The sequence below is a fragment of the Hydractinia symbiolongicarpus genome, chromosome 5 (genome assembly GCF_029227915.1).
Source record: "Hydractinia symbiolongicarpus strain clone_291-10 chromosome 5, HSymV2.1, whole genome shotgun sequence".
Taxonomy (NCBI): domain Eukaryota; kingdom Metazoa; phylum Cnidaria; class Hydrozoa; order Anthoathecata; family Hydractiniidae; genus Hydractinia; species Hydractinia symbiolongicarpus.
In genome coordinates, this window is record NC_079879.1 from 14,327,626 (window position 1) to 14,354,790 (window position 27,165).

The 27,165-nt window shown below is 34.5% G+C and overlaps 1 protein-coding gene across 3 annotated transcripts in view; it reads right to left on the reverse strand.

The window, feature by feature from the left end:
* Nucleotides 1-962: 962 nt before the first annotated feature.
* LOC130644945 (uncharacterized) overlaps nt 963-27,165 on the reverse strand; it is a 33,413-nt gene continuing 7,210 nt past the window's right edge. The window contains exons 2-16 of one of the 3 annotated variants that reach the window (XM_057450745.1): nt 16,976-17,057; nt 11,248-11,389; nt 10,333-10,535; nt 10,061-10,262; nt 9,536-9,647; nt 9,212-9,456; nt 7,162-8,573; nt 6,770-6,899; nt 6,173-6,655; nt 5,706-5,830; nt 5,452-5,575; nt 4,810-4,855; nt 2,040-2,095; nt 1,831-1,890; nt 963-1,464 (exon numbers count right to left, since the gene is read on the reverse strand). In XM_057450745.1, the coding sequence (XP_057306728.1) occupies nt 1,060-1,464; nt 1,831-1,890; nt 2,040-2,095; nt 4,810-4,855; nt 5,452-5,575; nt 5,706-5,830; nt 6,173-6,655; nt 6,770-6,899; nt 7,162-8,573; nt 9,212-9,456; nt 9,536-9,647; nt 10,061-10,262; nt 10,333-10,535; nt 11,248-11,389; nt 16,976-17,057 (3,827 nt within the window). In that variant the 3' untranslated portion in view covers nt 963-1,059. Of the gene's footprint in view, nt 1,465-1,830; nt 1,891-2,039; nt 2,102-4,809; nt 4,856-5,451; nt 5,576-5,705; nt 5,831-6,172; nt 6,656-6,769; nt 6,900-7,161; nt 8,574-9,211; nt 9,457-9,535; nt 9,648-10,060; nt 10,263-10,332; nt 10,536-11,247; nt 11,390-16,975; nt 17,058-27,165 lie in introns of all 3 variants that reach the window. The other 2 variants (XM_057450744.1, XM_057450746.1) reach the window with 2 other exon arrangements.

The window sequence follows — 27,165 nt, forward strand, 5'->3', positions numbered from 1 at the left end:
GATATCGCATTTGATATTCGTGTTTCCGTAACATCATTTTCTAACTCAGCGGGGGGTACGCGCAGAGACAGACAGACTACGGCTATTATTATAGAGACTAGCTGTTAGCCCGTGGAAAAATCCATGGGTTCGCCCGTCCTTTATATTTACCCGTTGCAACAAAGTGGATAAAAATATATCGCATTTGATATTCGTGTTTCCGTAACATCATTGTCTAACTCAGCGGAGGGTCCGCGTAAAGACAGACAGACGACGGCTATTATTATAGAGACTAGTCGTTAACCCGTGGAAGAATCCACGGGGTCACCCGTCGCGTTCGCTTGTCCTTTAAATTAACCCGTTGCAACAAAGTGGACAGAAATATATTGCATTTGGTATTGGTGCGCATTTTAAAAATTTCGTGTTTGCGTTACGGGACACGGCTTTCGCGGACAGACAGAAAGACAGACTAGTCGTTAGCCCGTGGAAAAATCCACGGGGTCGCCCGTCCTTTAAATTAAGCAGTTGGAACAAAGTGGACAGAAATATATCGCATTTGGTATTGATGCGCATTTTAAAAATTTCGTGTTTCCGTTACGGGACACGGCTTTCGCGGACACACAGACAGACGACGGCTATTATTAAAGAGACTATTCGTTAGCCCGTGGAAAAACCCACGGGGTCGCCCGTCCTTTATATATCGCATTTCGTGTTTCCGTAACAAAAAGACAAACAGAAGGCTATTATTAAAGAGACTAGCCGGTAGCAGGTGCCAATGCTTTTTATATCGCATATGTAAAGTTTCCGTAGTAATGTTTTTTTCGCGCACAAACAGACAGACGATTAACGACCTTGTTAAGGGGGTGTTTAAAGAGGGAGGCGTTTGTTACAAATTTTAAATTTAAGGAGGTACATTGTGGTATGCGAATCGAGAAAAAACATAGAAATTTTATAAGTGCTGAGTCCACACAAAATAAAAAACGTTTTTCGGCGCTAACAGAGGATTTATCGTTATTAATTTTACAAAACTTTAAATAGGCTAGTGAATTCCAATAAAAAATATAAAATCTGAAGTAAAATTTATACTTCTGTTACCGTGTTATCATCATACGTTTCAATGACTTCGGCGTAGCTTTGGTGAGCAACTTCTCCTTTACTAAATTGTGACAAAAGTTCCACTCTGTTTTGGTCATCAGCTCCTGTTTCATGTAATTTTAGTAAGGTAAATGTTGGTAGTGATGCCAATATAAAATTGTCCGTAACAAGTTCAAATTCGTTTACAGATTGATTGGAATCGTCAAACAAAACTTCTTGACGTATTTCATCGCCAACAGTTCTCCAGTTCGTATCGCTTGGGTGAAGCGTTAAAAATAGACGATAAGAGGAGGTTGCGGGTAGCAATCGTTTAGTAGTAACCGAAACAGTACATGGTTTTGATCGGAGAATTTTTCCTTTCGATATTTGAGCTTCCACAACATAACGACACTGAAAGCAATATGATAACAACAATAACTGCACACAATCTCATCGAGTGCCATGTTTTTTTGTGTTAAAATTAAGAAAAGAATTTTGAAAAATTTGTGCTTTTCTTGTAATTTAAAATGGAAAAATGCTTAACATAAATTTTTGGCCACCATTCGAAAATTGTGTCGCCGACTTGTACTGCTGCTAGTTATATATCCATGTTTTTTTGTACAGATAATTTGAAATCCAATCATAAGTCTAGGAATATTTTCTCCATTTTGAGCCTACATATCCTTATACGCGTTATGTTTATGAGAAAACCGTGTTGTGCCACAGAAATCCTTTTCTGACCTTTTCTTCACTACGAACTTGTCAGTAAATACATACCGGATGCAAGTAAATTATAAACTTTTGTTCAAAGCAGCCTAAATTTTTTTCATCGTCGTGCTGAAAGAAAAAAAGCGTTAACATATTCTTCGTCATGGTATTCAAAAAAATAACATTTTATAAGATCATTTATAACATTATTTTGTAACTGAAATGGTGTATAAATATTTCAAATTAACGAAAAAACTCGTATAAAAAAGGATAAATACCTTGGTGTTAAAATTTACTTTAAACAAACACTCTAACTCTTCTTCCTCAACAGAATCTAAATCTAAAAGTTTAATCAATTTCCTTATGAAAACTGCAGATAACAAGTCTTATTAGGGATGACTCAGAAATCGACAAATGTAAACTCTCTCCGACATTAGGCACGGAGAGGTTATAATACCAATTATGAGAAAATAGGAAGCATTGTGAACTGATTCGTTCTCGGCATGCTTCACATAGCGTATTAGACAGCTTAAGCAACTACAACGGCAGACCAAACTACGGGAATCATATCAAATTTGTATGAACTGCGTATGCGTAAGACAGTGAAAACCCCATAAGCTAGTAGCAGTGCTTTCGTAGAATACGCCATTTACTATGTTTGCTTGTCGTCGAGAGTACGTGATGAAAGCAGAAACAAAACAGAGAAAAACGTGAGTTTTCAATAAATATAGGTAATTTTATGTCGAGAAATCTTGGTTGTGGAACCATTCAGGTTTAAAAAGTCAACCAAAGACAGAAGAGAATCATGGACAGCCATCGCAAATAATCTAAACAAAGTTGACGTGGCACCACCTTTCACTGTTGATTAACGAGCATTTCGTGAACACTTTGCTTCCCTACAGAAGCGTTATGCTAAAAGGGCTTCGGATGCATTGAAAGAATCTGGTGTATCTCCAAGGGTCACAGAACTGGATGTTCTCATGGAAGAAGTCATGAATAAAGTAGATGAATATGAGAAACGATTCCTAGAGATTGATGAGGAAAGTAAAAAAGAAAAGGACAAAGAAGAATCTGCTGCTCACAAGATAAGATAAAAGTGCATGGAAACATATGCAGAAACAAGGAAGAGAAAACAACTTGAAGAAGGTGGAGATGCTAAAGCTAAGAAAAGTAGGTACACTGGCAGTGAAACAATTGGCTACTTAAGGGAGAAGACTGAGCGAGATCATGCTCTTAGAGAACAAAAGCTGCAGGTAAAGCAGAATGAACAACAAAATAACGAAAAATTATTGGAACAGCAACAAACTTTTTTGGCCACCTTTCAACAACAACAAAGTGATCAACAGCAGCTAACAAGAGCCATAATGCAGATGCAAAAACAAACAACATTAGCTATATTATCCATGATTGAAAAGATGAACAAGTACAAGAAAAATGTTAGTTTTAAAAGTTTAGTTTTAAAAAGAAAGAAATTTTCAATGATACGCACTATTGATTTCCAAGAAATTTGACAAGTACGCGCCTTTGATTAGGCGATTTTTTTGAGCGAACACTAATTAAACAAATATTGTAGGAAAAAAACAATAAATCGAAAAATGATACAAAATTTTAAAGGTGTAAGATTTCTACTGGAAATAGTCATCAATATCTGGTGGGTGTATGTCAAAGAAAGTACTTGCAGTGTTTCCATTAAAGCAAGTTCTAGCATTGTGTAATAAAGCACATCCGATAGACATTTTGCCAACTGCGCTCAATCCATTCAACTATCCATTCAAATATCCATTCAACAGACACCCGTACATTACTCATGGTTTTGTTGAACAAATCTTCATCAGGAGTCAGTCTTCGCCCACCACCTGGCTTAAATGGGCTTTGAAGATGAACCCGCAAGTGATATGCTGGGTCCCCATAAACACAAAGGCGATCGCGAGCTCTAGAAAACGAATGATGTGACAGCTGGTTGAGTAATCCAGATTGTGCCAATAAAGCACAATCGTGACGTCTCCCTTCCATTGGTCCCCAAAGATTAGCAATCAATCCACTAGGAATAACAACTGACTGAAACTTAATTGAATGTACATGTTTGTGACCATTGTAAAGAATTCTCTGGTTTTGATTTGGTGTACATATACTGTACTGTTTCGTCATTGAAACCCCAGCAATTATTCAACGCTGCACCTTTTCGGTGCACAGTATCTGCATACAATTCCAGTTGATTCCTTTGAAGTACAGCCTGGTTGAATGTTGATAAAAGGTGTCCAAGGTATCGTGGACGTGATTTGTAATGTGGTTTGAAATGATGCTCATTTTAGGAACTGACCGCCCAAACATTGCGATCAAATCACCAAATCTACAAGGATACGCGAATCGTTTTAGAAATATACAAAGCGCCCCGACACTATCCACGTTAGTACGATTATAGCACTGAATTTCATCAGCTATCTGCAACGTTTCAAGCAATTTATAAATGTTAGATTTATGAAACCTGAAGCTGGCTAAACATTCATCATCTTCTGAACGATATAAATCAAAGCTCGTATACTTCCAGTAAGGTAAATCTGGATTCGTCGATTTGTTGATATCATACAAGAGCACGAATTCATCGTCATCTATAAGATCATCGAAGAAACAAGTAGAGCCTCCCTGACATTTCTTTTACATGGCATGTTTTTTTTTTTGTTTTCGAAACTAAATTTTTGCACTGCTGAATATTTTCAAGTTTTCCCGCTAAATTCACATTGCTTAATATAAAAAGATAACTACGGAAACGACGTAGTTGAACTTTGACCTTCGTGAGTCGAAGCCCGTACTTTATCCTCCCGTGCTCCTTGCTTAAGGTCTCTAATGTCTAAATACTCAATGCTTGAGGAATTGACGTCAATTTATGAATCATCCCTTATTAAAAACTTTATGATGATTTAACAAATGTTGACAACCACACTGATAATAAACGCAGTAAGTTCAGCAGTTAAGACTTTTGACTGTTATCACATATGCCTAAGCAGTGCGATCACAAAATGCTTTTTAAAATAGTATTTTTCGCAATACCTGTCAATTCCCACAACACATGGCATTGTTCATTGCCAAACACACGCTAAAACATATAAACATGAAGGCTGTGAAACATTCGTTAAATTCGAAGTGATATTTATTTCACCCATGTTAACCCCTTAATGTCCGTGTTGTCCCCTTAACGGGTCATAAGGGAGTCGTAGGGGGAGTCACCTGCCCTGTTAAAAAGCGCTGTTAAGTACTCGACATAAAGGGTTGACAAAAAGCTTGCCAATGGTTGTTAAATAACTCCGTGGAAGGCAGCTGGTAACGAGAAATACCAAAGCAAAGTGTTGAATTTTTCTAAAAATCTTTTTGGAACTTTTGGTTTAAAAAATTCTACTTGATTGGATAAATTCTTAAATGTTCATATCTAAAAAAACATTGTAATGTATAATAAATTACTTCTACGTCCACTGCAGAACCTGTGCAACGGCTCTATTCTCATGGCAAGTGCTAAGCAATTTATATTGGTTTATATTTTTGTAGTCTCCAAAACTACGATCAGCTGTCCTGCAAGCAAATCTTCGCCCACAAGACTACCAGTCAGTCAATACATAAGAAGTAATAAAGCGGTCCTCTTACCATCTTCCTGAATGTTATACGACAAACATGTTAACAAGTAAAAAAATTCATTACCAGTTCATCATCGGAAGATAGTTTTGAAAACACATTTTTCCTTGCATTAGCAGCGTACAATTGAGGTGATGAAAACACCAAATAGACAGGATTCACACCACACAATGTCACTTTAATAAATTTTCTAAAAATAAACACATCTTTTTATTTCGTAGTCTTGAAATGTCTCCCTGGTACTTTAACAGCATTAAACAACACACAAATTAACACAGACGATGTGGGCAACAATAAAAGACAAAGATACCTAAACTAACCTATTTCCCCTACATATGGTTTCGTTGCTCACTTGAAAAGGTTCATAAAATATGCAATCCAACCGCGGTGAAGTATTCACCAATTCTTTTAACCATACGTACCAAAAATTTATCTGAATGTAGAACTTTAAGAAATAATGAAATAGGAAAAAAATTTTTGCCAGTCTAAATAATATTCGACGTTGATAGTTAAAACCGGCCGTGTGAAGAATACACAAAAGAAATACAGGATATATTTTAACGACATTAAAACCTTAAGCCAACAATTACACGTAAGCAGGTGGTTTACAGTTAACTGTATACTTAGATGAATTAAGAACGTATTGTCGAGAATTTTTTATAAGGTACTTTCGATATTATGGAAAATTTCATAGGCAGTTAAATTCGGAAACAAGCTCATTAACCTGCCAAATTGGCACAAATACCTCGTCAAAAATTTACTTCGCTTTACGGAACGGCGAACTAACCTCGTGCTGTGATTGGCTACTTTCGCCTGTGTTACGGTGAACAGGAGCAACAACGTCAAAAAAAATACCAACTCTCTCAAATGCTTTACAAGCAGGCAAAATCAAGTCGGCAGCCGTACTACAATCTGGCGTCTCAGTTCTTATTAAAATAGCTGCTTCTCTAGGAGCACCATTTCTTTCCATCGGATAGATATTTATGGAGCTGGAATCGAGAGGATAAAATAACAGACCTGAATTGGACGTAATACGTAATATAGAACCATCCATAATGATGCCAGGACCATTGAGCAGGGTTACGTGAAGGCGTTGCTTACTTCCGGTTAAGAGGTAATCTACAACGTAATCTGTTGTCCATGTAATTTTCGGAGGGTCAGCCACCATAAAAAATGCCTTAGAATTTCTCGATGGAAACGACTTGGATAAAGTCAGATTACCAACAACGCAGCGAAGAGATTGTAAATTATACTTCCCTTCATTCTTAATCTAAAAAAAAGTGAATTAAGAAATTAGATTATTAGCAGTATTGATTATAGCGTGAAGCAACTTTCATCTTTCTATTTATACCGTATTCTCTCTCTACTTAATCCGAAAAATTACCTTCGCACTAACAGTAACCTCATTAATACCAGGAGTTAATGTTATTTTTCTTCCAGATGTTAACATTTCATCGTACACTGGTTCTTGCTGTACAAACATACTACTTTCTTCCGCGCTGCTAATAGAATCTCTATAAACATAAAAATATATAGATAGAAAATACGTTTTTCAAAAATATTTTCGCAGCTGCCAATGACCAAGATTTCATCGATTCTGTCTTAATCTTTTTTAAAATGAAGGGCAGAAACTATGTACTATTTTATCCCTATAAATATTAATTAATTAATTTTATTTTTTTGTATTTTTTTTTAGTTTAATTCCCACCATTAAAAAACACATTTTTAATAAAACCCAGCTTAAAAAGGAGATAGATAAATAAATACTAAACTCACTGAGAGGATTTATCATCATTTGCTATTGACAACATTTCAATATTAATATGTTCTTCTGACACACTGCTGGTAGCTAGAGGTTTGCTTTCTAACTTTTGAATGTAGTTTTCACTTTCCGCTTTTTTAGACTCTCCATTTGAATTTAAAAGTGCTAGCAATGGTAGCTTAGCTTCGGACTCTTCCAAGCTCTGAATATCCCCAGTACTTTTAGATTTTATTTCGCAGTCTCCATCCAACGTAAAGGAAGCTTTTTTAGAAGTAGGGCTTATCACGTTAGTAGGAGTTTCCAAAGAATCTTGCATATTTGTAATAGGTGTATCATCCAAGTTAGCCATTGTACTTGAAACTTTCGCCTCTTCCTTAATCTCACTACCGTCAAAAACGTTTTTGTTTTTACTCCATGTCCTCCTATGACTTTTAATTCTTTTTAAAAGGCCGCTTGGAGTTAGGGGCTCTTTCGCGTTTTCCTTAATGGGTTGCTTTTCAGGAGTTAAAGATACATCCATATTACCATCCGTTTGGTCAAATATTGAAACTCTTGGTGACGAAATATTATCTGTAAAACTCGAAGGATCGCTTAGATCATGATGACGAGTGAATATTGAGATTTCTTCGCACAACAACTCGTCAATCAGTTCGTTAGAAAGAGATAGAATGACTTTTACTTCATCGCCTATGTGGCCTTTGTTCTTTACTAAATCGATTTTAATATTGACTACTTTTAAAACTGGTTCTGTAACTATGACAGGCAACTGTACATTCTCGCTTCGTGATAGCTTAAACAGTTCTTTGGAATAATAATGTCGAGTTGATGTAGGCAAGCAGTACGCACACGACAATAAAGCCACAGCAGTTAAATATCTATCGTGTAAACTATGCTTAAACTGGCAATCAGCAAGTGGAATTAAGACGTCCGTATAGAGAGTTTCCCATTTGCGCTTCTTAAACTTGTTCCACGCATTTTCAAGAAGAGGCTCAGCGTCAATATAACGACCATGCTGAAGATGAAATTTAGCTAAATCAATACCTATCACCATGGAAAAATTAAACCTTTTGATATTATCAAACATGTTCATTGACTTTTTTGTTACATCTAGATAAAACTTTTCAAATTCCTTTTTCGAGCATAAAGCATCCCTCAATTGGTTCGAATGCGCAGAAGCAAATGAACTATTACCAAAACCGCTGCATAAACGTTCAGAAATATTTGTTTCCTCTGGTGTCTGTGCACGGTAAAAATACAATCCAGTTAAACATCCAAGTAAAAGAAGCTTCTGTCTCATATAATCACACAACTGTGCCATGGTTGCATTGTATGTTAGATCTTTACTCTCGAAGCTTTCCAAAGACTTGAAAAACTGCATACATGTCAGTATAATCCAGCAAGCAGTGACACCTTCAAATAAATCAATCTAAAAATATGTCAGAAGAATTTCATATTTTCAAGTCACAGTGACGCTTGTTTTCTGATTAAAAATACTGTATCTGCTTATATTCTGTTACCTAAATAATAATGAAACACTACTGCACCATTTGTAATAGAAAATTTTCGCTTTATTTTGGAAATTTATAAAAATTTATTCCCGCAAAAAGTAAATTCAATCGTAAACCGTAAAAGTGAATTGGAAAATTTCGCTGTTACAAGAGAAAATGTGAATAACTAGTCGGAAATATGAAAATTTTTGAAGAACCTCAAAAACTTTTCCTCTTAAACAAAAATGTTTTACGGCAAAATGCAAAAATTCTGCGGTAAAGCTGAACCGCAAAAGTTTCTTCATTAAATTAATTCAATACTTTTGGAGATACCGTTGGAATTTTTTTTACCAGACCTTTTTGACCTCGGTGTGTTAGTTAGTAGGTGGGGTGTTTATTTGTAGGTGGAAGTCCTGACCCCTCTGCACTATGCACACAAATGAAGAATCCAAGTTACCCAAACTTTATCTTGTTAATTATTTTATATTTGACCATAAACACAGTAATATTATAGTTCCTATAGACTTCCCTGGTCTGCCTATCTTCTAACAAGTGCAAATAAAATAATACCACATACTTTTAGCAACTTTAACTCGTGCACAACTGTGAACAAAAATTGCAACAATCTTGAAGGTATTTCCCATTTCTGGTTTTTCATCAGTAACCTACATTGTCTTGCAAAAAGGTAATTTCTAAAATCCAGTAAACTTGCTTTTCCTGATTTTATCAGATTTCTGTGATGCTCCGCAGTTTCTTTGTTTAAGACAACACCATTCCAATATTTAGGCGCAACGCAAAATTTTTCCAACCAATGTGGTAATTCTTAAATAAAATGTAAATACAGTAAATCTCTTGACTAAAGCATCAATAGCTCCATTATCAAAAAAATATGCTACAAAACCTTTTCCACTGCAGTTGATAATAAACTGAGATAAAAGTGCATCTACTTCATCGTACTGAACAAGTGCATCTTCTTTCAGCATAATACTATGGTATATAAATGCCAGTTCTTCCTATACAAACAAAACGAGAGCTTAGCTTTTTATTGTGTCAGATATTACATACAGCAATTCCTACCTTAACAAAATCAATGCCTACATCCTGTACCAGGGTTGTCACTCTTTTATTTTTTTGCTGTACCCATGTAGCATGTAGACGCACTTTACCATATAGTTTTGTAAAATTTTAATTGAGAAGATTTAAAGAGATATCTAATTTTAGAGGGGAAGTGAGAAGTTTTGAAGAGATGTGGCAAACTTGTGTAATAGTAAGACATGTTGTATATTGTGTTTTTTAAAATGTTACTGCTGTCTGGAAGTCTGCTACTGTTTTAGGACTCAGAATTTTCCAATGCATGGTAAATTAAAATGATCACACAGCCATCAGCATTTAATATTGACAATTTAGTATACGTAAATCAACTTACATGCACAATAAAGTACTCCAAAAATGGCCAGTCTGGGTTTGCATACTTCTCCCGCAAAACTCGAATCTTGTCTTCAAATTGGTCAAGCTGTCTGCCAAAGGAATCTAATAGCAACAAGCGCATTTGCCCTAAAAGTGCAATCCAGGATTCTTCAGATTTTGTAAATAAACTTTCTTTGTCTGGTTCCCATAGCTGTATGCATCTAAAGGGGGGGGAAAGATTTAGCGATAAAGTCAAATGTTAAAAAATAAAAAGAAGAAGTTCATACATGCCTTTCTTGTATTTTTTGTCCAAAATCTGTTTTAATTTTATCAAAAACAGAAGTGCGTGGCAGCTGAATTTTCGATTTTGCAGACTTGTGGTTTTCTTGATACATAACATGTATGATGAGCCAATCAGTAATGGAACTTTCCTGCAGCTGCTGCTGCCATCTTGCAATGCTGTTTTTTACCCAACTTTTATAGGTATCGTTATCCTAACAATATAAAACCTATGAATCATGAGCAACACTGAAACAAGCAAGGTGCACAAACAAGTGTAAAAACATAGCACAGTTAGCCTTTTCACAAACTCTAAATTTTTACAGTAGTTCTTTAACTCACTGCTTAATTAATAAAAAAAATTAAATTGGCTAAAACACTGTCTGTCTTTGATTGTTTAGTTGATCTCACCAACTTTTCTAAGTCAAATAAGGATTTATGAGGTAAAAAAATTTTGATCGATTGTTTCTATATACCATATTACAGGAAATTAACAAGGCAGAAAATTTTTAAACACGGAATTAACACGAAGGGAATTAACGTGAATGCTTACAACAACTCACAAAAAGCATTAAAATAATGTGAATTTGGAAATATGTTTCTCTTTATTTTGAGAATGGATTGAATAATAACCATTTCACAATATCAGCTTCCCTGCTGCCTGCCTTAATCACATTAGGTGGGTAAACTGTATCTGAAAAATGCGTTGTGTGAGCTTAATTTTGCAATTACTAGAAAAACATATTTTAAACTTTAATACAGGTTTTAAATTGTTACAAGTAACTTTTTAAAGTCCTGGAAATTTACGTTTATTAGGGGTAATTAGCGCAAGTTTTCAAAACTTGCATTAATTTTGTGCCTTGTTATTTTCTGGAAAAAAGTATATTTGAAAATTAAGTTACACTATAGGACAAAATTATAGCTTACCAAACAAGCAGTCCAGAAAACATGCAGCAAATGTTTCCCACCCAGGCTCGAAGCATTATTGACGGAGCTTGACAAATGACTAACATCAAACTTGGAAAAATTGGCTTGCAAAACAACTTGCTTAGGTGGTCGACCATAAGACCTAAATGTTGTGCCAAAAAAATAAATAATTATAAACAAGAAGAACAATGAAAGGCTGCGTTTTCAGAATGTGACAAAATTGAACTGACGTAAAGGAGGACTTGTGTGTTTCAATCAGATAAACAAGTTTGATGGAGAAATACAATGCAGGATTGGATAAAAAAACATTAGAGGTAATGGATTTCACTGAGGTTTCTGGTCCCAAGTAAAACGACAGACAAAAATAACAGGGTAAGTCATGTCAACAGCCTAATGTCTGACTCTGACAATACAGTTTGTTTATGTGAGTTTGTATATTTATAGGTTATAATATATAGTGGTGGGTTTGTTTAACTAATACATATGAATTTTTATGATAGCAGAGTATGGTTTGTAGTTTAACAATGGCTAGTGGATTTTTAAACCCACTATGGTTGGACGAAGAAAACAAAGAGTTTTTGTTATGGCTCCAAGAAGCCAAGGCATGAAAAGTTGCCCCTTCTGGTGTAACTGGACTGAAAGAAGTTCATGGTTTACAATTAGCACTACATCTTCCCAATGGAAGCGAAATACGTCGTCAGGTATTTGATACCCTGGATACAGAGGACATGATAAGTGATGATGGGTGGAAAAAGGGTAATAGAATTGATTGAAACTTACTATAGTAAGGATAACATCAAAATATTGAACAATATATCATGTATTATAAGAAATATAAAGCTAGAATTAAACGTTTTGACATGAAGCTTAGAGAGCACATTCTTGGACTTATTTACTGTGTGGTGCAAATTTTACTAATTCTGACCTCCGTCTAGTGATGAGAGAAGTTGATGGAGATCAACCAAATGAGATGCACAAACAAGCTAAAAAGGCTCTTAAGAAATATTTTGGAAGTGCTGCAGTCAGAAGTACTCAGTCATACAACACTGCTGTTTTGAAATCTTGCGCGTAAATTATAAAAGTAACCATTGTTCATTGTTATTTCTGCATGAATTATAAATAATTTTCTAGCGGTAAAAACTCGTTTGTTTTGTAATTTGATTGGTTAAAATCAGTTTTTAAACATTTCTGGTGGTATATGCAGAAAATAAGTAAAATCAGCCGAATATGAGGGTTATTTTTGGGAAGTTATGGTAAAGAAAAAATAAAAAACAATATCAGAAAATAAAAACGCAAAGAAATAAAAGTATATCAACCAACGAAAAACTCATAATTAGAGATAGTAACAAATGATTAATTTTTTCTTTTGTTCTATGAAAGAAACAATAGTCACCGAACACCCATTCTATACCGAAAATTCATTAACATTTAAGAAAAAATATGTACCAATATGCAACCCCTCCTGGAGTAATATTTTTTAAAAGTTTTATCAACCTTTTAACTGACGCTGTGCTAGAAGGGAACATTCAGAAATATCCACAAGATATAAAATTATATCATATCTCAGGGCAACAACTTACACTATAGAAGCTCCAAATACAAGCTGAATCTTTTTGCAAGTAGAGAAAATAAACTTTACCAGCATTAATTCTTATAGTTCAACAGAGCCAAGTGTTTTATTCATGTTCGGTATAGTTCTTAATATGTTTTTTTGAAAGTTCTGCTTTGTCGTTGAAACTCTGGTCTCACTCTTGGTATGTAAAAATACAGCAAAAGCAGCGCAACGGATGGGTTCCAAGAAACGCGTAAACAAAAGAAATTTGAAAAGAAACCTCCTTGGGTAAAACAAGTCACACTGGATGAGTATAAAACATATGTTGCATGGAAACAATACCAATCCATAAAAAGTAACTCATCAAATAACGGTTACAGAGGACAAGGTCGTGGAACATCGCAATCCCAATGCTGATGGGAAACCATTAACATGTTGTGTTTGTCGTTCAATTGCACATTTTGTTCAAGATTGCCCCACATTGTTTTGAGAAACAACAAGGCTCAGAAGACAACCAGCAGCAGGATAATTCTACAAACCGCTCATGGGTTGCTTTTGTTAACTCTGACGTTATTGAATGCCAAGCATCTGATGTATTTATGGCAGATGATGTTGCATTTAACTTAATGATTCTTGATACAGGCTGCCCACAGAATGTCGCAGAAATAGTCTGGATACAGTGTTTTCTTGATTCCATAAGTACTGATATGTTCAAGGCTGTCATAAACCTTGATAGTAAAAACAAATTTATATTTGGTGGTGGACAAGTCATGAAGTCTCTGTACACAATTACAGTTCCTGTTTTGGTTGCTGGGGAAATCACATCCTTAAAATTCGATGTTGTTGACACTGATCCTCCTTTTCTACTCAGGAAGCAAACTATAAAAGCATGGAATCTGCTCATTTATAGAGGACACACTTGTAGTGCCAATTTTGACATCCTCCCTTTGAGTTTCGAAAGAAAGTTCTCAGTGTCCTTGATAAGCCTGACAAGGAATTTTCGGACATTCAGCATAAATATTCTCAAAATTGTCTGGTGTGTAAACGGTACAAACCGACCATTTCAAGGCCAGCTATGGGTAACTCAAATGATCCAGATAAAATGAAATTTAATGAAATAGTTAGTATTGATCTAAAAGAAAGAAAGGGTAAATGGATAATTTACCTTATCAATATGGTTACTCGAACTTCCCGCCTTAGAAGGCATTACTACCAGCTCTGTAACAGCCAAGCATCTCAATGCCATCGCTGCAGCCAGAAAAGCTTTTGTGCAGGCAGAAATAAGCTCAAAGCTTCGCAAAGCTTTAAAACATCCTATTCGCAAGTGTGCAGATATCTTCCATCAACCTGGTAACCAAGTCTTCTATAAGTTATTACAAGATAGGCGCTGGAAAATTCGTCATGGCAGTGCTCTTTGCCGTGTTCATCCATGTTGTTTACAGCTTGTTAATAAAATTGGCCACCCCTCATCACAGCCAGAATTATCACCACAACCAGTTGGAAACAATCAATTAAATATTTCTCAAAATCAGACAGCACAGTATGAGCAGCACCACATTGTAGAAGAAGAAGCTGAACAGGAAGTACAACATTCTAATGAACATGTTGCAATTCAACAACCAGAAATCCAAGCTTAACAACCAGAATATAGTCCTGCTATCAGGGTTCTCCCAAAACGAGAACAGATAGTGCAATACAACAGTCCTGATGGAGAATGGAAAAAAGTAAAAATTCTAGGCCCTGCTAGAAAAAAGGGTTGGATCCACAAAGATTGGGTAAACGTTGAGATCACCCCAACCATAAATATTCTATGGATTGAAGTGATGTATCAGAATGGAACTTAGTCGAAGTTCAGTCTCACCAAACAGAGGCTGAACCTTCTACTGCTTCTAATTGTGAAGAGGAGATATGTGTTGCTATTTGCTTCAAAGCACAGGACGAGTTCACGAATGCCAAGAGTGAAGAACTTGAAAAATGGAAACAGTATGAGGTTTACCAAGAGGTTGCAGATGTAGGTTAAATTGTTGACAGAAAACTTGTACCGAAAGCAAGATATGTCATCCACGGCTTTCAGGAAAATATTACCATACCTGCTGACTCACCTACCAGCAGTAAAGAATGTATGAGATTAGTGCTTTAATTGCAAGCAAACAATGGACACTAAATTCTATTGACATAAAACCAGCTTTTCTCAAGGCAAGCCAATACAACAGGATGTCTTTATTGTTCCACCTTGTGATGCACCCTTGCCAAACACACTCTGGAAGTCTATGGTCACACACACACACACACTTTTCTCCTGATCGTATGTGGTATTTTGCAGTATGGAACGCATTACAAAATTTAGGATGTAGTAGATCAACTATCGATTGTGGTGTTCTTTATTGGAAAGATAAAAAGGATTAACTATGTGGTGTTTTACAAGGTCATGTTGATGATTTCCTATGGGAGGGTACTGATGTTTTTAAAGCTGATGTCATAGACAAGCTTTACCAAATGTTTTAAGTTGCCATTCAGCTTCATCACATCTTAAATATGTTGGCATTAATATCAGTCAGTTTGAATCTGGACAGCTATCACTTGACCAATTTGATTAGATTGAAAAAATTGATCGCATTCTAATCACTCAAGAACATCAACTTCAGAAAGATTCTGTTTGTACCAAAACTGAATATTCTCAATATTGTAAATTGGTTGGTCAATTAAACTGGGCAGCTACACATACTCCCCAGATATTGCCTTCGATATTTCTGTGTTGACCTCGGCTATGAAAACACCCACTGTGTGAAATTTCTGGAAAGCAAATAAAGTGCTTCTAAGGACAGAAGGTAATCCATTAAAGATTCCTCTTCCTAACCTTTCCTCAAGTAAAACTGATCGATTGTATGTTACAGTGATGCATCGTTGGCAAATTTGTCATCAGGTCAAAGTTCAGGACAATATGTTGTTTTCCTTTCCGATAATAAGGAACAGGTATGCCCATTAGTTTGGAGTAGCAAAGCTATTCGACGCGTTGTTAGAAGTACACTTGCTGCCGAATCCAGTGCCATGGTTGATGCTCTTGACACTGCATATTTTATGTCACAAGTTCTTACTGAAATGATTTCCACAGACAACATAAGCACATTTAGATTCATGCATTAACTGATAATGACTCTCTTTACCAAAATACTTACTCGTCAACAATGGCTGCAGAGAGCTGAGTTGATATTTTTGTCATAAAAGAAATGATTTTGTGAAAAAAACTGTCAAGCCTAAAATGGACTCCTACATTCATGCAACTTGCAGACTCATTGACAAAAGTTGGTCAGACCCAACAAAGCTGACAGCTGTTTTGGAAACTGGAAAGATTGGATGGAGATACTCTTGATACACTTTCACGAACCTTTGGTTATGTTTTGATTTTGTTTTAGGGCATTTGCAGTGTTTCTATGCATTTGCTGCCGTATGTTTATATTACTTGTTACAAGAAAAGAGAGAATGAAAATGTCAACATCCTACTGTCTGACTCTGACAATACAGTTTGTTTATGTGTGATTGTATATTTATAGGGTATAATATATAGTGGTGGGTTTGTCTAGCCTTACTAAAACATGCAAGTTTTTAATCCATGGGTAGCAAGATTTAGAGATGATTGCTTAAGTTTCTTAAGGAATGGCCTTCACGATGAAGCTGCCACAAACATTTATTTGAATCAAACTTCTTTACAGTCAAAACAACAAAGTGAAAAACTAGAATTTCATTTTACATATCTATAATGGTAGCTATCTACCTAAAGGCATTTCTGATGCAATTTATTTAAGTTCTTTAAAGAGAAATCATTTGAGCAATTTAATGGTCAATTCTTCCTTCGCAACAATGTAGTCATTAATTGCCAAATATGATGACCATGTTTTACAACGTTTTAAAGATGACGAAACAATAGTTGCCAGTAAAATAAATATCCAAATTTTTCTGTACTTTAAGTGCAGAAACTTTTATGAATCCCGCATATTTTGGCCCACTTCATAAAACAAAATTAATCCAAGACATTTCAGTTTCAATTTTATGCTTTGATAATAATAAATTTTGCAAATTTTCTCATTCATGCAAGTTTTTGTCTGTGAAAGTTTCTGCATTTTATTCCAAAGCTATATTTCAAAACTTTAAAGAAAAAGGCAAGTCATAATCAAATACCTTTTCCATTCTACCGCCTCTGCTGGTAATCTTCTTTCAATTTCACTTGATAACTGTTTAAATAGCCGTTCTTCTCCCGAATCTGAAAATTTAAGAAACTTGCATCATTTATGAAACAGGTAATGTCCATGTTCAAGGGTTAACACCCAATACAATTGTGCAAATAAAAACAGTGGATTTCCTCTTGTCCATTTTTTCCATTAAAAATATACCCTGTCCAACTCATGCTAGCATGGAAGATGTTAAGCTATGATGTAGATAATGATGATAAGGATTATGATGAGGTGCTAGAGCTGGGATTCATGTGTATAATTTTTAAAAATAAAATCAAACAAGTTTGATTTTAATATAAATTTTAGTGGATGTGGTTTTAAATGTGTTTTGTTTTTGTGACTAGATCTATTATTTGTTATTGAACATAACAGAAGTTGTTGTAAAAAGTTTTGCGTGTGTTAATGAAGACAAAATTTTGTATAAGATGTGGCTGAAAGAATTTCAAAAAGAACTATATGAAACCATAATTTGTACAACTAAGTATAGGGCATAGTATATATTATAGAGCATATAATTTAGTGACATTTAAGGCCTATCATTGATGCAAAAATTTTGAAATTTGGACCCCTACTCTGGCTAAATAGACATCGCTTACAGTACAGTCCGATTTTAAGCTTCTACATACGGGCTAAATAAAATCTTTATCTTCAAGTCGAAAGCCCTTTACCTTTGTTTATCTTAATTACTTTAATGATTTTGATAAAATAATGCAGTAATTATTTTCTCATAGGTATAGAATTTAACAGCTTGTTAATTAGGAGAAAAAATACAATAAATCATGCACAAAGCTATTGCTATTAAAAAAGTTTATGCGCATGCTTTTTTATATTTTTAGTCTTCTGAAACAAATATTATCTTTCTTAACATTTTATTCTATACTCTTTTTTTCAACAAAACATTACACGAAAGATTATAAAAATTGTGCACAAAAATATTGTTGTTAAAAAAGTTTTTCCTCAATTTTTTGTGTGAAAAAATTGTTGCGTTTTTGAAAAAATATTATCCTTGTAAACATTTTACTAGTACATTTTTAGCACAACTTTAATAAAAGTTCTTTCTGTATAAAAGTATTTTAGCTAGGGAAATTCACTGCAACAGCTGATTTTGTTATAGGGATTTCCCTGCGAAGAAGACGTATTAGCTCTTTACGGCACCGTTTTGATAATTTCAAGCAACCTATGGGGCTGTATTAACCTTCTATGGTATCATTTTTACAGTTTTTAAGTAAATTTCAGTTCCGCATAACTTTCTTCAGTATCGTTTTGATAATTTTCAAGCAACCTATGGCGCTGTATTAACCTTCTATGGTATCGTTTTGACAGTTTTCAAACAAACTATGGTGCTGTATTAACCTTATACGGACCTGTTTTGATTTTTTTGAAGCACGCTACGGAAACTGCTTAGCATTATACGGTCTATTTTTCGGTAGTTTTCGGTAGTTTTTTTAACTGTGGCAACATTTTAATGTGGCAAAAGTTCATTTGCAGCACAACCAAAAATTTTGTCATGCAGCAAACGTGAATCTTATTTTTAAAATGCAAGTGATAAAGAAATAGATTGTTTTAAAGCAATGTATGTAATAAATGATGTGTTTATATTGTGTTATAAAATTTTAGATATTTTTATTTAACAAAAAAGCTTCGAAAAAGGTTCGATTTACACTTTATAGCCTCTGGCATGACTCAGTCAGGGTTTGAACCCAAGACCTTCTTCACTGGAGGCAAACGCTCTACCACAAGGCCGCCATGGTATATAGTATATATTTGCCAGGGCTAAAAATTTTTTTTCGAGTTCTCATGTTTTTTTTTATCTGTTCGCTATATTTTTTTATTGTTGTTGTATGGGTTTCTCAACTTTAAGGATGCAATGCAAATAATCCAATTAACATTAATTGTTTTAAACCATGGAAAAAAGTTTTTAATTTTTACTCTTTTATAGCACTGATGATGAACAACTTCTGAAAAGCTTTTGCTTTGAAATTTTAATAATGTATTTCTTTATTCACCCAACTATTGCTTACATTCGGAATACTGACATGAATATTTTTTTGAAAAAATTATTTATCAATTAAACGATTTTTCGAAAAAACAATTACTTTCAAATTTAGTTTCAAAATTGAGTGTTTTGGCTTGTTGGCTATTAAAGTACTGAAAACCCCTGCTTAAAAACATTTTAGTAAAAAGAATTTTATCCATCACAAAGGTACAGACAATTACCAGAAGATATAATATTTTGGCTAAAAGGTGTTCTTACCTTATCCGGAGAAACTTTCGCGAATTTGGCGTTTTTTGGCCTTTTCGCGAAATTTTGTCTCGCCAAAACTTCAAAAACGGCCATTCGTGAAAGTTTATTTAGTACAAACTTTCTAAATTGTAGATTCGCGAAAGTTTGTCCACTAAAATTTTAATAAAATTTGCTGGTTGTAAAAGTTATTTCTTGACTCGCCCTCACTTGGCTCACCCTCACGATATAAAAAAGACAGCCGGTGCTGGGAACGAGGTTGGAATAAACTTAGAAATAAACAAAAGTGATGATGTATCAAACGTATGTATTTAAAAAAAAAATTAATCAAGGACAACAGTCTCTGGGCTTTTTTCTTTTCTTCTTTGCCTGTTTGGATCTTCACCACCAAGCATGTCTAATGACTTGGCGGTTTTGCCTCTTTTGGTTACTTTTTCTCAGTTACAGTTTCCATCAAATCAGCAGTCTCATTTAATGTTAATGATACCTCAAGATCATCAAACAAAATTGAGCCAAATTGCTGCCGAGTTGGAGTCAGGCAAGTCGTTAGAAGAAATCTATATTAAATTGCGTCTTTCAACATTCAAGCCTTTGCATGCTGGTTGGGTGATTTACAACCTTTTACAACTACATAATATTAGCCGATGGTAAAGATATCATAATTAATGGATGGAATATACGACTCCATTGTACTTCGATTAAGTAAGCTACCGACAATAGATCCTTTCCATGATATTGATCCCTTGGTCAATCAAGACCCTATACCTTATTAGCTTTGAATCTGAACGCCGCTTGCAGAATTGATGAAGAGAAGCAGAATGCTTATAACCGAATTACTGGCGAAGAAGACGATGACGACGGTGCATGGGAGCCGGAAGAAAACGAGCCTAGAAATGTGTTTGATCTGTTTTTTGATTTTGAAGATAAGCCCAATTTGTAAATAGAATTTGTTTTATAAGAACATAAAAAATAATCTCACTGAAACTTTCCAATTTCAGATTTTGCGAAAGTTTATCTCGCAAAAATTTTTAAATTTCTAAATTCGCGACGATTACACACAAAAAAGTTTCTCCAAATAAAGTATTTGAAAATTGCAATTATAAAATTGCTGTAGCAATGTTGCTTAATTTAGTCATTACAGTATATATCAGAAACAGCACTAGCCTGGCCATCAATGCCAAGAATTCTCTGCGGATGTGGTCAGGCTTCTCATCTTATCAGCTTGTGTATGGTCAACAGCCACGTTTACCATCAGTAGTTGCAGATAAACCTCCAGCTCTCCATGGCACATCTGGGTCAATGGATGTCGTACAACATATAAACACGATGCATGCAGCCAGAAAAGCCTTCTTTGAAGCTGAATTAGCAGATTTTAAACTTTTAAAATGCAATCTAAAAAAACATTTCTATCGCCGCTATTCGTTTTTAAACTTTTAAAAAGCGATCTAAAAAAACATTTCTATCGCAGCTTTTCGATTTGAAACTTTTAAAATGCGATCTAAAAAAACATTTCTATGGCCGCTTTTCGATTTGAAACTTTTAAAATGCAATCTCAAAAAAACGCTTAATTACTGCAATTAAAACTTTCAAAAGAGTTCGCGCAAAATAGATTGCTAAAATTGATCTTGCAACCTATTGTGATTAAACAATCGATCGCGTGGGGTCATTGTTTATCAGCGAGGCAATTATTTTCTTAAAAAAACAAAAGCAAATGTTATTGTTCTGTGTAACTATTCATGCGGGTTTCACGTCCGCGGTAGATTACATTCAGACTGTACTGTATGCTGGGAAGCACACTTTTCCCCAGATATAACTTTCACATCCTTCACCACTTTCTTGTTTGACTTTCTAGCCAGGAAGTAATCTATCTGTGTCTTACAACCACCAGACTCATATGTTATCAGCCTACTCTGTCTCTTACTGAATGATGTGTTGCAAACCAAATCAAGTATGCTGGACTTAATGTTTAACAAAAAGGAAACATCAAAACTCCTGATCAACACAAATTTGCTGAATCAATAACTGAAATCCAAATTGATAATAAAAGAGCTATAAAGAAATTTTATGATGTCAATAAAAACGAACATCAATTGTTCAGAGCTGCTGTTGGATAAATCAATAGGATGGCAAATTAATCACGACCTGATATTGCTTTTGATGTTCTTGAAATGAGCATGCAGGCAAATGCATTTAGTAAATGCTAACAGATTTATCAAGAAACTGCAACATAGCAACAAATACTGGTTTTTCCTTCGTTAAGTCTATCACAAAAATTGTGGTCTACACTGACGCTTCATTTGGCAAACCTGCCTGATGAAGTGTCAAGTGCTGTCATCATCATCATCATCATTCTCGGCTTAACGTCCGTTTTCCATGCTAGCATGGGTTGGACGGGGTATATTAATGACCCTCTTCCAATCTGATCTAGACTGTGTTAGATCTAAACTCAACTTCCTGTGGACACATGATTTTTCTTCTTGGTGAAGAAAGAAAAGCTTGTTTAATCATGTGGAGCTCATGATTAAACGTGTTATTAAGAGCACAACTGCAGCAGAAAGTCTTCCTTTTGCTGAAGGTCTTGAAAATGCAATCTTCTTACAAGAAATGTTACAGGAACTACTTGGCGAAAAAGTACATACAGTACTGTGAAAAGGTTTGTTAACATCGTGGTTCATGTTTATTTCATGTTACGCACGAACCACGATAGCTCACGATGCGTATTTTTTAACAATCATGGACCTCACGATCATGTTTCGTGGACTACACGAACAAAAATTAAACATTACACCGTGCCGTCCACGATAGATAACTTCTATTGTAAAACAACAAAGACCGTACATCAATTATCAATTAAATCAAAAACCGACAGCAAAAAAATAAATTGTTTTAATTCGTTGTCATAAAGCAAGCTATATAATAGATTTTAATCGTTCGTGAATCAAAATGCGATGTCAAAAAACATTTCTATCGCCACTTTTCGTTTATAAACTTTTAAAATGCAATCTTAAAAAACATTTCTACCCCCGCAGACAAGTTTAACTTTTCTAGACAAATGACATTTCGTAAAATACAACCACGCCATAACGAAAAAGTATACACCAAGCAAAAACTACGAATATGCTTTTTTAACTTGATAAAACCTGAAACAAACAAATTACCTTTAATCAAAGACTTTTTTAAAAAGAAAAAAAACTAAATTATACTGGCTATAAAAATTGTGGAGCTCGCGAAAATAATTGTGGGACACATGATCCTTCGTGGAGATAATAATACTAGCGTGGTGGCCACGATAGAATGTTTGAATGTTTGTTATACATAAAGACCACAATTTTATTGTGGTTCGTGTGCACCACGCTCGTTACACGAACACGATGTTAAAAAACCTTTTCACAGTACTGTATCATTGGTTTTACTGGAAGCAAGAACCTTGTTGCCACTGTCAACTCTACAAAACATGTAGCTGAGAAACCATGAGGGCTTAATGTGGCCAGCATTAGAGAGATGGTCGAAAATGGCACAGTATAGGCTGTTCAATGGATCAACACCAACAAACAATTGACAGATGTTCTGACGAAAAAGGGAGTTTGTACTGCAAAAGCTATGAGTATTATCGAAAGAGGATTTTTAGAGTTGTAGAACATTGTTTATTAAAATAAAAAAATAAAATAAATAAATAAAAAGAACTTTCATATGAACCAACTTCTTAACAGAGACATTAAAACATTTACTTAGACTTAATAAACAGTTTTTTGTGTTACTTTTATTTATCTCTTATATCCTCAAAGAAAGGGGATTAGTCTGTTTACATGCTTTATATTCTTATGTTTATATTTAGATTAGATATATCTACTAACACATTGTATTAGCTGGTTGGATTCATTCTTAATATATTTTATCGATAAAACAAAAGATAGTGGTGGAAGGAAGACGATATAGCTGTTTACATAGAAAAGTTGGTTTTCGTATTCTTTTATTTCTGGACAATTTTTTTAAAATTTGGCCCAGAAATTGAGAAGGAGGTGTTATATCCAGTTATGGTCTAGCGATGGGCTATACGTTGCTAGATATTTAAAGAAATAAAAGACACGGATAACAACAAGTCTTAACTAGCTAAATGTGCTTTTTCATAAGACAAAGTCTCTCTATATATCGGGGTGTTTATGTACATTAAGGTCAGTGGTCATGTTAGTAGCTGACCATATACTGTTGTGTAGTGAGTCTCGAGCGACCCATAACATCCTCACTCAATGCTTGAATGTTTTACCATGGTTAAAAGTCTTTGAGGTGTTTTGGTTAGTTGTTTCCCTCGACCGAATCTTGTTGTTGGAGCTGTTGGAGTAAGTGGTTCGTCATACGGTATTGTTGCGTCTGAGTTAACACTTGATTCATTGGGTGCATTGTTTTCAATGAGGCTTCCCGTTGTTGAACTGTCAGACAAGTTGTTGAATGTCTCAGCTGTTTTGAGAAGTGGCGTCAGTTGGGACAGATGACTGTGTTTTTATCCGTTCGTAACAGGTATGATTGAGGTTCTTGTGTACAATCGATGACTTTTCTAGGGCAGGTCCAGGGGGTACCATTATGAATTCGCAAACTATCTCCAGGTTCCAAAGGCTTGAAATATTTTCCTTGCTTTATTTGACGTAGCTTAGCAAGAGAAGCAATGATGTGAGTTCCAGCGTTGTTGATGCTTGGGATAATGGTTTGGATGGTTCGGTTGAAGAAGAGTGTTGTGGGTGCTACTCCTAGATTATTGGTTGGTGATGTTCTAAGAGCTGAGTCGCATGCAATTGCTCGCGCCCGCGTAGTGCTTGCGTTCTTCTCAAGAATTGATTGGTTTTTTAAGTGGAACTGAAAAGATATTTGGTGTGATTATTCTCCACCCATCGTGCAAAACAGTTTATTCGCCATTTTATAAAACGTGTGCGATACGGGCATTAAGGTTAATCTTTGTTGCGCATTTATTTTACAGCGTCTACTGGTATGTATAGCGACTCTCTCAATCTTAACTTCCTTTTCTACATGTCCAAAATAGAATTTAATGTTTATTTTTCAGGTCATAACAAGCAAATAGGAAAAAAATATGCTTCATTTTCAAATTAAAAAAAATCTTTATCCGCGTGGTTTAAATAAAACTAATAAATAAAATCTCTTTTTATGGTACACATCAGGTACATAAAATTTATACAGAAAAAAAAAATTATACCGCATGTGGGTTTCGTTTTTAAAATTGTTTGAATAACAGTTGCGGCATAAAGAAAATAATCCATTAAATTTGGACCTGCTATGGTTTCCAATTGTTTCGTCAAATGAAGAAATTATCTACAATTAAATCCATGATAAATTCTCTGTTCCGCCTGTAAGTGCAGTTTTGCAGACTTGCATCATCCGTGCTCCGTTGGCGTTCACCTCCGCATTAGTTAAGAACCGCATGGCTGGATTTCTTATGTAAGACCTGGTTACCAACGACAAAGGGGCCGAGCAAAAGAGATTTATGTCTACATAGTTTTTTAACTAAGTCAGGAGTGGGTGAATTAGCTAGAATGGTCAGGTTGGCTATGAATGGGCTTGCTTGTGGATTTAAAGGACCAGGACTAATAATTCTGAGATCTAAAAGTCTCCGACCAAGACGGAAATCTATCGGACGTTTTAACCGACGAAAGTTCAAAACGAGCTACAGCCATGTCCGACCAAACTGGAAATGTGGCGGACGTTTTAATCACACCCCCAAAACGATTTAGGTGTGTGCCAAGGCGCAGGCCTCTCCTGAAAAAGAGACTAAATGTAAAGTTTTTTTAGCGAAAAATATGGCGAGCAAAATTGCTCGCGTAGACACTCTGAGGCGAGCAATTAATTGCTTTTTCTTTCGCGATCCATATCGCGATCGTCATGATACATCTTTAAACATTATAAAAACCATGTAATTAATGTCTTATGTCTTATCCCATCTTGTGAAAAAAAAAGATTATGAATGTCGTAACACCCTCCTTCGTTATGATTATAATATGTTTAAAATTACGCTGCTTGCTAAAATCTTAAATTTCTTTAGTCGATATCATTTAGGAAAAATAATTAATATCATTAAATCTTTTTTAAGGATATTAGAAAAATAATTAAAACAACGTAAAATACGCATGTCGTAACACCCTTCTCCGTTATGAAATAAATAAATAATTTTAATGTCGCGAAAGACTTTAAACTTTTTGGTTGTTTTGAAGGAAAAAATTAATAATTTATCTCACCAAAAAAAATGTTCAGATAAATTGTTCTCTTGTTTTGAATTATTAAGTAGCTGTCAAGGTAAAAAAAATAAAAATACTTGCATGCTCAAAAACTTGTTTTTAGAGGGTTATGCAGCAAAAAGTTTTCTTATGCTGGTTGTAAAAGATATACAGAATATGCTTGCGTTGTTTTGAAAGTTATATTTATGCAGCAAGTTATTCTCCTCCCACTAATAATGTAAAAAAAGCTTCAAGCGTTCTTTAAATGTTTTTTCCGCAGTCTTATAAGAAATTCTAAATAAATCTAAGTGGAAGTTTTTTTTATGGAATATAGTTTAGTTACCAATATTTCAAGTCTTTCGCAGCATTAAAGTTAATTAAAAATCATAACGAAGGAGGGTGTTACGACAAGCGCATTCTGCTTTGTTTTTATATCACATTTCCTATATGGTAGACTATTTTAATCGACAGATTATACATTTTAACTAGCGTAATATAAATCGTTACATGTATAGACAAAAGATATAGCATTTCTTTCATGTGCAGAACAATAACATTCGCATAATCGTTTACAAAATCGGAGATACTTTAACAAATAAATTCATGTGTGAATAAAAGATGTTCGTGTGCTAAAACAATAGGGACACGAAGGGTAATTAACTTTTTCAACATTTTTTTGTGTTAATCCCTTAGCAGCTGCGGTAATTATAAAAAACAATAAGCCACACAAAAATCGGTAAAGTTCTGACGCTACCGAAAGCTCGTGTAAGAGTGATAACTATCGTGCACATGTAACATCAAATTCAGGCGGTACTGTAAACTATAGTCTGTGAGACTTTTTTGCACTTAAATATTAATTTTGCTATAATACTGCGCAAAAACATTAAAAAAACACTTAACTTTTTTATTAAAATAAATTTTGTATTTTATTATTTTAAATGGGAAAATAATAACTTGCTGTATAAATTTCCAAACAGCATAAGTATAACCTGCTCTATATCTTTCAAAGCAACGCAGGTATATTCTGTATAACTTTCGAAACAGCACAAGAATAATTCTTGCTGTACAGCTTTCAAAACAACATAAAAAAAACTTGCTGCATAAATCGCATTTTAAAAGTTTAAAAACGAAAAACGGCGATAGAAATGTTTTTTCAGATCGCATTTTGAAAGTTTAGTAACGAAAAACGACGATAGAAATGCTTTTTTACATTGCATTTTAAAAGTTTAAAAACGAAATATAATTCGTATGGAAATTCGTATGAAAGAGAATATAATTCGTATGACAATTCGTATGAAAATCGTATAAAATTCGTATTAGATTTTTTAAAAATCGTATAACTATTTAACACTATACGAATTGTATACGATTTTTATACGAATTGAAAGCAATTAAATTCGTATATATTCGTATAAAATATCATACGAAATTTGTAGACGACCCCTAACATGGAAGTATTTTTATCTTTTCACCTTGAGTACTAGTTATATTTTTTTAGTGAGACGAATTATTATTATTTTTCCTTCCCAACTTAAAAATATAAACTGCGTGCGTTATGCAAAAATACATAGAAAACGGTTGTCGTAACACCCTCCTCCTTGTTATTTTTATTATTACTATTATTTTGTTGTTGTTCCGACCATACATTCTTATTTTTCCATGAACTTTCATTAAATC